Source organism: Vicugna pacos, chromosome 25 (genome assembly GCF_048564905.1).
Source record: "Vicugna pacos chromosome 25, VicPac4, whole genome shotgun sequence".
NCBI classification, from domain to species: domain Eukaryota; kingdom Metazoa; phylum Chordata; class Mammalia; order Artiodactyla; family Camelidae; genus Vicugna; species Vicugna pacos.
The window spans coordinates 27,352,952-27,365,651 of NC_133011.1; the positions used below are offsets into that span (position 1 = coordinate 27,352,952).

The 12,700-nt window shown below is 47.6% G+C and overlaps 1 protein-coding gene across 11 annotated transcripts in view; it reads right to left on the reverse strand.

Annotated features, from left to right (window-relative positions):
* Positions 1-12,700, reverse strand: part of MTSS1 (MTSS I-BAR domain containing 1) — a 148,448-nt gene that overhangs the window by 31,088 nt on the left and 104,660 nt on the right. For all 11 annotated transcript variants that reach the window (XM_031691302.2, XM_031691304.2, XM_015245397.3 and 8 more), the window contains exons 4-6: positions 5,193-5,277; positions 2,987-3,078; positions 1,402-1,476 (exon numbers count right to left, since the gene is read on the reverse strand). In XM_031691302.2, the coding sequence (XP_031547162.1) occupies positions 1,402-1,476; positions 2,987-3,078; positions 5,193-5,277 (252 nt within the window). The remainder of the gene's footprint in view (positions 1-1,401; positions 1,477-2,986; positions 3,079-5,192; positions 5,278-12,700) is intronic.

A 12,700-nucleotide genomic window follows, 5' to 3' on the forward strand; every position in this document is an offset into this window, starting at 1 on the left:
GATCTGACCTGGAACCTCTCTCCAAACCAATTAATTTCTCCTATCTCAAAGCTGTCATGTTGTCAATTAGGTAGAGTTCAGCTCCAAATTTTTACTACCCTGTTCTTCCATGGGACCTCAGATTCAGTAGAATACGGTGGCAGTTTTATCTACATTTACCACTAGACTCATTAAAATGTGACTGGCCACAAACCCTATTACTCATCAAACGCTAGCCCCCAGGTGCTTTAGTTAGACAGAATGTAAATTTCAGAAGCACCAAGACCAGAAAAGCACATCCAAAAGAAACAGCTGGGGCCAGTACAAACAGAAAAACTGATCATGGGTGAAGATTCTGCTGCCTTGATCTTGAAATGGCCTCATGATTGTTATAAGAACTAGGAGACAAGGGGCACATTTTTTAGAAATGCCAAAGCTTGAAAACTTTGTCCTGTCCTCACGCCTCTTCCACCAAACTATCCCATCTTTCCAAGAGCATTTTCTTTTCATTCCAAATGAGAACTGCTTGTTTAGGAAAGAGGAAGTTTGGTGCTGGGAATTTCTACCTAAAAAAGCTGTTGTCTCAAACAGACACTAAACACCACCCACCCTCAGAGCATCCTGATGGGGGAAAACCCCATTTTATCAGTTGTGATGCAGCAAATTCAAAATCTTGCTATCAAGAAGAATAGTCTGGAGGGAAATGTCACCTTCTCAGGTTCAAGAGAGTCCCTGCATCTTGTTAGGTCTTAGTAAAATGTTACAAATGTTTGCAGAGTGGATGTAGCTAGATTTTTCTCTTCAAACTCCCAGTCCAAGTTGGGAAAGCAGAGCTAGGTCACAGATCTGACAACGAACTGGTTTGTCAGTGACGTTCAACTGTGTCAGGGAGGTCATCTTGCATCAGCAATCTCGTCTTCCTTATCCAGCTCCCACCCTCATGAACCCCATGAAAAATCTCCTTGTACAGCAATGACTCCCAGCTCCCACTGCAACCATTTCTAGCGTCCCCACAAGGCTTAATAAAGGGTTTCGGAGATTATAGGCTGTGGAAGATGGAGGAGAAAATGACATCATTTCTGCAATAATTACTGTAGAAGATTTGCATAAAGGCTTCCATGCATTATCCCAAGGCTTCCAAGAAACTTACAGGGTTCATTATAACGCACATTAGGCGTCGGAACTGTCAAATTTTGGAGACGGGGTGGGGAAGGGAACGAGTCAAGTACAACTTTTTAAGGGTCTCAAATTAATAGATATTCTGCACTTGGGAATTTGAATTCAGATAGATTTCATGAGCTCCTTTCTGTTCACAGGACTATCGTATGTAAGGAAGCCGGACTGAAGACTTTGCTTCAAAGACAAACCAAGCATGTGATCATTTTCCCTAAGAAACACCCTAACGGCAGAATTTGTAGTTACCTTTTTTCGCTTTCTTCTGTAGTTTCAGTGTATCTGAGGACTTCTTTTTTATCTCTTGGCGAGCTTTTTTATATTCTAAGAGAAAGCAGAATATTGAACAATTTTACCACTTTGCTCAACAGAAAATATTTTAGGAACAGCCATTGCTTTCATCACCAAAAGCATGAACTATGACACGCAATAAATAGCTTTACTGGAATATAATACGATAAAAATCTCCTGACAACATTTTACAGCAAAGGGGCTAAGAACATGAAAGCCAACAAAATGCACTAAGGTCCCTCCCTGCAGTATTCATTCATACCAGCTCTGAGGAAAGACAGCATTTGGGAATATTAAAATAAAAATGAAAAATTCACAATTTCCCAGCTCAAGTATCGGAAAATATTTTCAATATTATCTACTTTCCTAAGGCCCAAATCCCCAGTGCTTCACTCAAAGAAGAACCCATATGGCAAGATAGTGGCTAGATGTTACAATTCAGAAAAGAGCACCTCGGACAGCAGGAGAACCCAGACCACATGGGAAGAAACTAGGCAAGGCTGAACTGCTCCCACTTTCCCATCAATCCTGAGGCCAGACACTGCGGACATGGAGGAGGGGCAGCCCCTTGTACCACATCCCCCAGTAACCACTCTCTCTTCCCCCAACAGCCCACCCCACCCCCAGACTTTCCCATTTTGGGGGCTGGCATCTCTGTCACCCAGGCATGGACATCTGAAATGACAGTCACCTGACACTTCTCTCCGTGGCTGCCCTCATATTCAATTAATGGCCAACCTGACCAGTTCCCACAAAGCCATCCCCAACCTTTCCCTTCCCCCCACCTCCAAGCCTATCAGATCTCTCTCTTATACGCTCTTAGAATCAACTGGTAGTCATCTCTTTCCAGTTACGTCCCCTCAGATCTACCCACACTCTTTCCCTCCAGCACACTGATTGCAGGTAGCATGATGCTCAGAGCAAGGTCTCCTGCCCCTTCCACTCCACCAGCACCCCACCCTTTGGCTCCAGAAGACCCACAGAGGTGGTATCTGTCTGGACCACTCTGTCCCCAGACCTGGTGCATGAGGTTCTGGTAAACACTGGTTGAAGGGATATAAAAAGAGAATGGCCAGTTCTGGACAGGAGACCCAAGGTTAGTTGTTATCATTAAAAGTCTGGTTTTCAACAAATATATGTATGTGTATGTATGACTGAAATACTATGCTGTACACCAGAAACTGACATAATGTCATAAGCTGACTATACCTCAATTTAAAAAAAACCCAAAACAAAACAAAACAGACAAAGAAAAGAAGTCAGGTTTCTAAATGTGCTGAATGCCTAAAGTGTGAGTCTCTGGCATTTAAGCCTGCCGTTACCAATCGCTTTTAATTCAGCGGATCACAATAAATACCCCAAAGTGATGAGGCTATCCCCTGAGTAATGCTTCATATCCAAAACTCAGTCTCCAACACTGAAATGCCCACAGGAAAAGTGGGGAAAGAGCAGGTCCTTAGGGTGACACCAATAAACCCAGCAGAGGGACAGGCAGAGCCAGCAGCATGCCGTCGGAGACTAACGTGCGTCAGATGCCCCGTACCTTTGGCGTGGTCTTTATCCAGCTGGTTGGCCCCTTTCTTCCACTCTTCCATCTGCTCTTGAAGTGGGTTTATCAGACAGTCGATTAAAGCACTTGTACCGAAAGAGAAAGAAAAGGACAAATTAAGCAGACATGTTCTGTTGTCATGGTTTACACTCAGTTGTCAAAACATACCTGAAACACAATTACCTGAAGCCAGACAAGGCAGCACACTAGGGCCAAGTTCACACCAAATCCCCTAATTTCCTAATAACCATGTTCTCAGTACACTTTGCAATGCCTGGTAAGAAGCTGGACCCACAACTGGCTGGCCTGACCTCTCTTCTCATCACCCCTGTTTACAGTCCAACACTCGTATTAACCAGCAAAGTTGCAGACCAGTGGGGTCGCCCCTCTGGCTGCACAGAGGAACCACTGGGAGAGCTTCCAAAAGGTAAAGACACCATACCTGATAGAAACCTGGAGGGTGGGCCCAGAATTACTTTTTTTTTTTAAAGACCCACATGACTCTGACGTGCATTCAGGGAAAGGAGTTGTGAACAGAGACGAACTGTGGACAGCCTAGAGGAGGATCAGAGGGGTTAAGGGGTCTCCAGATACATCCCTTTATTTCATGCAGTCTCCCAAACAGGCTGCAGTCAGATAAGCGGAAAGTTAGCTCCCCGCGGAGGAGAATCATGCCATCTGGGGGACCGAGGGTGCCATGGAGGGAAAGCTGGCCTGGTTCTACATTACAGAGGTTTCGAAAAATCAGAAAATGCCCATCAACTGCTTGACTCGAATCAGTGAGAACTACAAAAAAGGTGTTCTCAGACTGCTTTTTGATCCTGAGCCTCTGAAAATCTCCAAGTTCTGGGTACGACCTCCCCCTTTTCTTCCTAGGATCTACCAGCAGTTCCTGCCCCTGCATGTGCCCCCTCCAGCCCTCAGTGCAGCTAACACCCTCACTCCCTCCAGGTCTGTGTCCTAATCTTCCTTCTGAACAGAGATGCTCCCTAACCAGCCTGTGTCCAACAGCCACACCCCTTCCCCACCTCCATGTGTTTCTCCTCGAGTCATTTATCACCCCCTGACATCCTATCAGGTTTATACAGTGTCTAGAGCGTAAGCTTTGTGAGTGCAGCACGTGCTCTTATTCAGGGCTATGTCCTGCACACCTAAGACGGCGCCGGGCACACAGAGGTGCTCAGCAAACAGCGGCTATTGAATTGGTGTCTCTTCATCACTAAAATGGGATGAAGTGTCGCTGGACTGGCCTGGGAATAAACCAAGGTGACATGTGAGAGGAGGCGTGGTGTGTGCTATCTTGGGAAGCCCCCTTCCAGGGGTGAGGAGAAAAGGAAGCTGGATTTCATCACCTGCTCCAGCAGGTGCTTTCTGCTCTATGGACAATACGTGCATTTTCAGAAGAACCCTTCAGAGAGTCTTACACCCACTGCACAGAGGCTGAGATCCCAGCCCAAGATTATAGCATGTCAGCGGACAGCCCAGGGTTCAGACCCAGGAGCCGCTGTCTCCCAGACTAAGTGCTTGGCAGCCCCTCACACAACTTGCAACTCTCACACAACTTGCAACTCTCAGAGCAGAATGGGGCAGGACTGCTGGATGGTGCTGATCTGTTTGGAAGAACGTCCATTTGCATTTGGACCCTGGTGACTCCAAATCCCTGTGCCAGCCACTGCCATTTCTACCCATTCTGGACGCCCGTGAATCAGACAAGAGGCGGGCAGCTTGGAAGGTACCACTGTGGGCCTGGAGGAAGCACAGGGGTCCTGAGTAACAGGATAGCAGCGCACGCCTTCCTCTCCAGGAAGGCAGCTCCTCCCCCACGGGGGTTCCTGCAGTGGGTAGGGGCCCAGAGGTCTCAGCGGGACGCCCCACTCCTCATCCTGGAGGGTGAGGAGAGACACACAGAGAAGATCCTGAAGTGGGGGGTGCAGGCTCCACCAGGGCAGGGACCCAGGCCGTCTGGTTCTGCACTGTATCCCTGATGCCCAGACCAGTACAGGACACACAGCAGATGCCCAACTGAATACCTGTTCAGTGAGTGAGCAGAGTGATGGGTGGTGATGAGAGACTGGCTGTAGGGATTTAAATGTTGTGGGGAAACCAGTGCTGCTTGAGGTGAGTTATGCTGGGTACCACCACTTCCTTAACCTGAAATCAGCAAAGGGCATTTGAGACCCAGGAGAAACAGGGTCCTCACCTGGAAAACTGCCTCAGCTTGGCTTCTATGCTCCGATGCCTCATGCACATCCTGGTTAGGGCAGAGCCAATCTCCCTGGTACCACCTGCAAAAGCAACAGAGGGAAACTTGAGGGATAGGAGACAAGTAGGCATCACTGAGATCCCTAACGAGAGCATGAAAGCATTTAAAAAACAGCCAGATTTCACCATGTTATGCAACCCACGCCACTGTGGTTCAGACTTCTCACCATGCGCATGCACATGGATGTAAACGTATACATACATGGCTACATATTTTGGTGTCATCACCAAAACCAAAGCTACCTTCATTCTATATGATACCCTCTAATATTTTCTATTCTGTCTGGGTTTTTTTTCTTTGATGCTGATTGTGACCCAGAAATTGAGTTTACATAAACCCACTTAATGGGTCTGAAGATGATTAAAATAGTATCTGATATTTATGGAAAAGCTGTAGTTTTTCCCCCCCACTCCTGGCAAAATAATACTCATATTAACATTATTTGGAGCAGCAAATGAAGCCACTCCAGCTAGTTGTTTTAAGACTCATCTAGAATAGAAGTAATTTAGAGAAGAGCAAGGCTAAAGCAAAATGAAAGAATATTTTTTGACGGGTTTGGGTAACACCAGCGAAGTCATCAAATTCAGCACATGTCGAAGTAAACTGAAATACGGCTTGGTTTTCCCGAAATCCTTGCCATACATTTCCCCTCGGGCACACCATTTTCTAAGATGATTTCTGGAATTCCCTTCCTTCCCCTTCTTAGAAACAACGCTTAAATCAGCATCTACTTGAGCCCATGTGGAGAAGGGGGAAGCCAACTGTAACTACAGATGGTAGCTCTGCACCGACCACTGGAAAGCACAATTATAAATGGTATGAAAACACCGGGGCTCATGAAATCAGAGGGAAAAGTGTCAAATAAAGCACTATTTTTTAAGAGACGAGGCTTTCAAGGGAGAAGCTGCAGGAATTTATGGTTGGTTTAACCAAGTCAAGGCGATAGGAAAAAAAATCCCTCCCTGATGAGTACGCGTGACATTATTTGGGGCTGTATATTCTGCTCTGCTTTCTCTTTGAGAAATGCCACTGTGCTGCTTCAGTTCCACCTATTTTCCATTTTATTCTGCAAACCCAGCAGGTTTACAGAACCCCCAAATTTAGTATTAATAGTGATATAGGTTTAATATTTCCATATTTTAATTTTGGTCCAAAAACAAGCCTTCTGGAGCAATTCTTCCATTCCCCTAAAACAGGGTTTCTCAAACTTAACATCACTGACACATCAGGGCAGGGTGATTCTTTGTTAGGGGGCTGTCCTGTGCATTGCAGGACGGCTAGCAGCATCCCGGCCTCAACCTACACCAAAAGCCAGTAGCAGACCCCATATCTGTGACAGAAAAATGTCTCCAGACAGTCCCAAAGGTTCCCTAGGGAGCAAAATCTCCCCTAATTGAGAAGCACTGCTGTACAAAGAACCTGAGCAGGAACTCAAGGTCACTTGAGGCTGATTTTCTAAATGACCAGAAGTATAAAATGTTGCCCTGTAGCTCCCAGCACCTGCCAGAAGTTAGTGAGTGATCTCTTGAACCTCCCCATCTCTGGCAGCTCGCGCTGCTCCACCAGGGGAAACCAGTAGAGGGCGCTGTTTCCACGCGAGCCATTTGCCTTCTGGGCTCACTTCAGATTCTTAAGCTTTGATTGCCTATAAGCGAGGACCAGGAACATTTTATCCCCAGAGAAATATCTCCTATTTTTCCTGGGCCTTCATTTGATTAAAAGTTAATAACCTGGCCATGCAGGGAAATTGGCACACTCATTCACAGCTGGTAGGAGTGTAAACTAGTACTTTTCTGGAGGAAAATTTGGCAGCATTGATCAACAAATGCCTTAAAAACAAGCCCTTGCTTTGACCCAGCAGTTCTACTCCTAGAAATTTTACTGGAGGAAACAATCAAGGCTGAGAGCAATTCCTTACCAGCGAGGGTAGTCACTGAAATGTTGTTGACTACAGTAAAGACTGAAAATGAAATCTCTTTCTAGGGGGCAGGCTGAACACTGGACACAGCCACACAACAGAATTGCATGCGATCACTAGAAGTGCTGGAGGTGGTGTCTCAGGTCACAGGAAGTGGGTCGGTTGTACGGAGCTGAGGACGTGCTGGGCCCTGGGATGCGTGCTCTGCACACATGAACTCATCTAAGCCTCACAAGACTCCCAGGTGGCCGGGTGTTATTATCATCCCCATTTCACAGACAGGTAAAGCGCCGCAGGTAACTTGACCAAGGTCATGCTGCTACTAAGTGGGATTCGAACCCAGGGTGAACTGGGTTCATCCAGAGTCAGTGCATGGAACCACTCAGCATGGGGCACTTATCACAGAAAAAGGGAGGTGGGAAGAGGTAGAGCCAAGAGCCCAGGATACTCCGCTAAACTGGCTTATCTCCACCCTCCTGTGGGGTTAGAGTTTTACAGCCCAGCTCTCAAATTTGGGTTCCTGAGCCTAGAACTGTCTAATTGACACTAGAGGGACTAGGCGCCGATTCGTGCTAAGCTGCTACAGAGAGCTCAGTGATGGAGAGCTGCTTTGTTAAGGACCCAGACCTCTGTTTCCTAAAAAGAGAATTCTATGGACAGAAATGATCACGTCAAAGCTCAGCTCCCTAACCCCATTTCTGTGTGCCATGATTCCAGTTACCTTCCCAGATTTTTTTTCTTACTTGTCCCTGGCCATTTATCATCCCCAGGCAAGCCCAAGGCTTCCCAGAAACAGGGAACTGCGGCCCGCCAACAAGCAGCTTCTACTCACGCTGCATGGGCCCCACCGCTGTGCCTCTGCAGCGCGGGGCTCCCGTGAGGTGGGGGAAGGAAGAACCGCAGACAGAACTTCCAGGCCGCAGTGTCTCTGTCCAAGTGACACAAGGGCAGGGGACAGGCCGATGACATCCTCCGCGGACCCCAGGACCTGACCATTAGAATGACTGCTGATCTTGGCCACATGGGGCACCCTAAAAATAGCTCTATCTGTGGATGCGCTTAACAATGTCCTCTGCTCTTCCTGACCCTTGCTCAAACTTAAAAAAAAAAAATCAGCAGGTTTGAAAAAGCTTCAGAGGAAACTGGCTTCAGTCACAAAGACAGAGCAGGCATCTGGAAGAGCTCTGAGTTGTCAGTGAGAATATTTATGGAATCAAATGACTGAGACATACTCAGCCGCTTGTGAGTGAGGACAAGATCGTCCTTGTTTCTGTATTCCCTGCACCCAGCGCTGGTGCTGAATGAAGCAGCCAACATTGACCGTTTTGAGAAAGGAATGGTAGCATTTTGCCACACCTGGAAGTGGGACTCAGGACTCGGTTTGTCTTTCATTTGATGCCTAAGTATCTGTGTATTTTCTTTGTGCATTCAATAGAAGGTTCAAAATAAATACTGGATTCTTATCTTATAAAAGGTCTATACTAATTCAAGGTCAGCCTGGAGAAACAATGGCACATTCGTTTTCTACTGCTGCTGCCACAAATTTGGTGACCTTCAGCAGCATATGTTCATACTGTGGTTCTAGAAGTCAGAGTCCACTATCTGTTTTTCCAGGCTAAAACCAAGCTGTCAGGAGGGATCTGTTCCTCCGGAGGCCCTAGGGGAGGATCTGTTTCCTGGCCTTTTCCAGCTTCTACAGACGGCCTGCATTCCTTGGCTTACGGCCCCTTCCTCGACCTTCAAAGCCAGTGGTGGCGCATCTTCTCTCTCCTCTGACCTCTGCTTCTGTCCTCACATCTTCCCTCTCTGACTCTGAACCTCCTCCTTATAACTCTTGTGCTGTCCTGGACCCACCTTAATAAGCCAAGATAATCTCCCAGTTTCAGGATCCTTAGCTGAGTCCTATGTGCAAAGCCCCTTTTGTCAGGTGCAGTAACATATTCATAGGTTCTGGGGATGAGGGACACGGATGTCTTTGGAGAGGGCGGGGCATTATTCTGCCAACCGAAGATGAGTAGGCATTGTGACTTTGGAGAATGCATGGACACTGCGGTCAGCCTTCCCGGGCCCATTTCATTCATCCCCAGATGGTTCATCTGGGCCAGTGATCTAATTCTATCCCCTTTGGCAGTGGCTGGTCTGGGGATGAGACGAAGATGGAGAAAGGTTGTTGGGGAGGCCTCCAGGGAAAATGTCCCCAGTCTTAAGATCAACACACCAAAGTGACCCCACAGGGCGTGAACGGGAAGCAGGCTGCCCAACAGCTGCAGTCAGCCGTCTATAGCCGAGGGGACACCTGCCTCAGAAAGAGGCCCATCCTGTGGACAGAACCCAGAAAGAGCCCAACTCTCCAATGACCTCACTGAGCACTCCCAGAGCACCAAACATACCAAACATCAACCAGGACGGCAGGCCACCCCACGACACATTTTTATCAGGAACCTTTTCCCAAAGCGTATCTGTTTCATCCACACCCAATCTTAGCAGTGGAGGTAAGTGACCCCCACTCCCATGCACCTCCAAAACAGTCCTGGGGGCACCTTAGCATCCTAGCCCATCCTGTCCCTCCTCCGTGCCACACAGTGAGGTGACTCCAAGCTGCCTGCAAGCCACAGTCTGCAGAGGGAGCTTTCCCACCGCGGCTGGCGCGGAGTCTTAGCAGAAGCTCCCCGCCATCTCTCGAAGTAGCCTGCGGGTCAGGAGGAACTGGGAGTCTGGGGCTGGCGGATACAAACTGCTATGTACAAAACAGATAAACAACAAGGTCCTACTGTACAGCACAGGGAACTACATTCAAGGGCTTGTAATAACCTGTAATGAAAAAGAATAGGAAAAAGAACATGTGTATATATACACACAGCTGAATCACTAGCTGTATACCAGAAACTAATACAACACTGTAAATCAAAGAATAAAAAAAAGAAAAACCATAACAATAGCACACAGCTGATTAAGCGAGTTAATACATTAAGCACCCAGAACAGTACTCCACACATAAGTCTATGCTCTGAAAAAGTGTGTGTATATAACCGAATCACTCTGCTGTACACCTGAACATTGTAAACTAACTATACTGCAGGTAAAAGGTGTTTGCTATACATGTCTCCCTCTCCCCAAAAAAAGCAGTTGAGCCAAAGGGTTAAGAGCTTGGCTCTGAAGTCACACCATGTGGATTCAAAGCCCAGCTCCCCCATTCACCACGTGTGTGACCTCAGGAAGGGTCTACCTTGCTTAGACTCAAATGTTGATGACTGTCCTCCAAAAGAAACCAGTTATGCCCACTGGTGTTTCATGTCATCTGCATCTCAGACGTCACACCCCAAATGCATCATCTGTGACTTCCAGTTGGGGCTTCTTGTGAAACAATCTGTGGTATTCTAGGTTTTTTTTTTTTAACACCATTTTTGTCCCTGATCTTTTACAACTACCTCATCTATATTTAATTTGACAGCAGAGCTTTTTTTGTTTTTAATCTTATCTTTCCAAACAGTCCACTTATTTTGCAGAAACAGTCTTGATTTTCACACTCCTGTCCCAAAGGCCGAGAAGGAGCGGCCAAGGACCCACTGGGAAGAACCTCCTCCTTATCAACAGTGATGCACCAGCCAAGTGGTCACTGGATGGAACTCAAAGCACTGAGAGGGTCATGGTCAACCGGCTGCCGGGAGTCCATGTCTCAGTGGCTCCGCCTTCAAAACAGGCAGGCAGCTGCCCCTGGCTCACCGGCTTCTAAAGGTGTCCGCTAGATCTCTTTGCCATTTTTATATAACAAAGCAAAACTCAAGCCTCTTTCAAGAAGGAAAGTTCCCACGGAATCCAGGAGACTCGGGACTACTTCCACAATGGCCCACGCGGCAGGTCACAATGTTGAGGATTCACGATACAACGAAGGACTGTCTCTCTCCTGCCTCTCTCGCGCCCCTGCTCTACAGCCCAGAACCTTGAAATGTCAGGTGTCTTTTCACCATGACAGCCGGCCGGAGGACAGCCCGGGTGTTGGATCACAGAAGCCGCCTCAGCGATGAGCCTCAGCAGCCGCTTAGGCTGGGCTGGGCCCGGCGGGTATACCGTCTGCTACCCTGGGGATGCCCGGGGGCCGGCGCTCAGCGCAGCTCCCACGGCTCCGCACACGCCACGCCAGCATCACACCTGAAGATGAAGCGGGTGCCCTCCTTCTGCAGCCTCAGCAGCATGTTTGGGGATGCTCTACTTCACAAGTTTAAGTGTGGGTATACAGACTTTGAAAGAGAGAGTCAAAGAGTCTCTAAGTGGCACCTGGGTGTGAGCCTGAATTCTAAGAAGAAAGAAGGGAGCTTGATTCCGATGCGTGGAGTTCAACTGTGATGTCCCAGCTGACAGAGACCACGCTGTGCCCAGATGTCTAGTCCAGGGGACGAAGTCCGAAAGGCCATTAGGTGGACCCCATAAGGAGACCAACAAAATAATGGGTCAACAGGGCGCCCTGGGGCACTCCAGGCAGGAAACCAGCTGGACCTCAGCTGGACGTGGGCACACCTGCTTAAGGTTCGAGAAAGTGAATCTTCTGGGCTGCATCAGATGACCTCTTTCTCCTTTAAGAGAAATAGTCTCATGGCAGCCGGGCTGCTGGAGAGACAGGACAGCATTTCTGTTCTCCCCGAACGTTGCGGAAATGCTGCTGAGGTCTGCCTCTGTGCTGTGAGTGGAGAATGCCCTTGCCCTCCTGGGATGCACAGCTCATTTAAACTTGGAAGCCAAAGATTTTCAGGGGTGGATGAACCTCAGAAAACTCACAAAGCAACAAACCAGCGGTTCCTTGCTGCTCAGCATCCCGAGCTTGCCTTTAAAGAGCGGAGAAGCTCCAGATGCCCCCTCAGGAGTCCCACACTCACTGCCCTTTCTCTCGCTCAGGGAAACGCATCTGTGTCCTTTGCTGTGTACTTGTGAGGCGGCTGGTGCCTGTCAGCGGCACCGTCATTTTCATTAAAGGTCAGAGAAGGCACTCGGGATATTAAGAACATCAAACTAACAAACTGTGTTTCTTCTGGCTTCATCAGCATTTTATTTTTATCCTTGGGCACGGAGACATGGACAACTGGGAGAGGTGGTATCATCCGATGCCCTACATTTGTTTAACTACAGGGAAGGAAGGGAGAGGCAGGAATAACCAGTTTCTGGTCTAACAAGTCACCATGCAGACCATCTACCTTTACATCAGCCATGTAAGCGAGCTCCACCAGACAGAGACACTGATCGTTCATAAATCACTAAAGAACGTCCAAATATCTTATGTTAGCCCTGAAAATGGTTTCAAAACTATCCAAACATTTCTGCATATGCTATTTAAATTACTGAAATTTTCTTGCACTACACAATTTAATTTCAAGGAAACAAACCCATGAGAAACATGAGTCGTATTTTAAGCAGTGGAAGGATCTGTCCCTTTGTCCTCATGGGCCGACTTAGGACAAACGTGGAAAAACTTAAAAGATTTTCAAAAATAAACCCTGAAAGCTCCCCAACAAAGGAAGTATAACTTCCCTTCTGC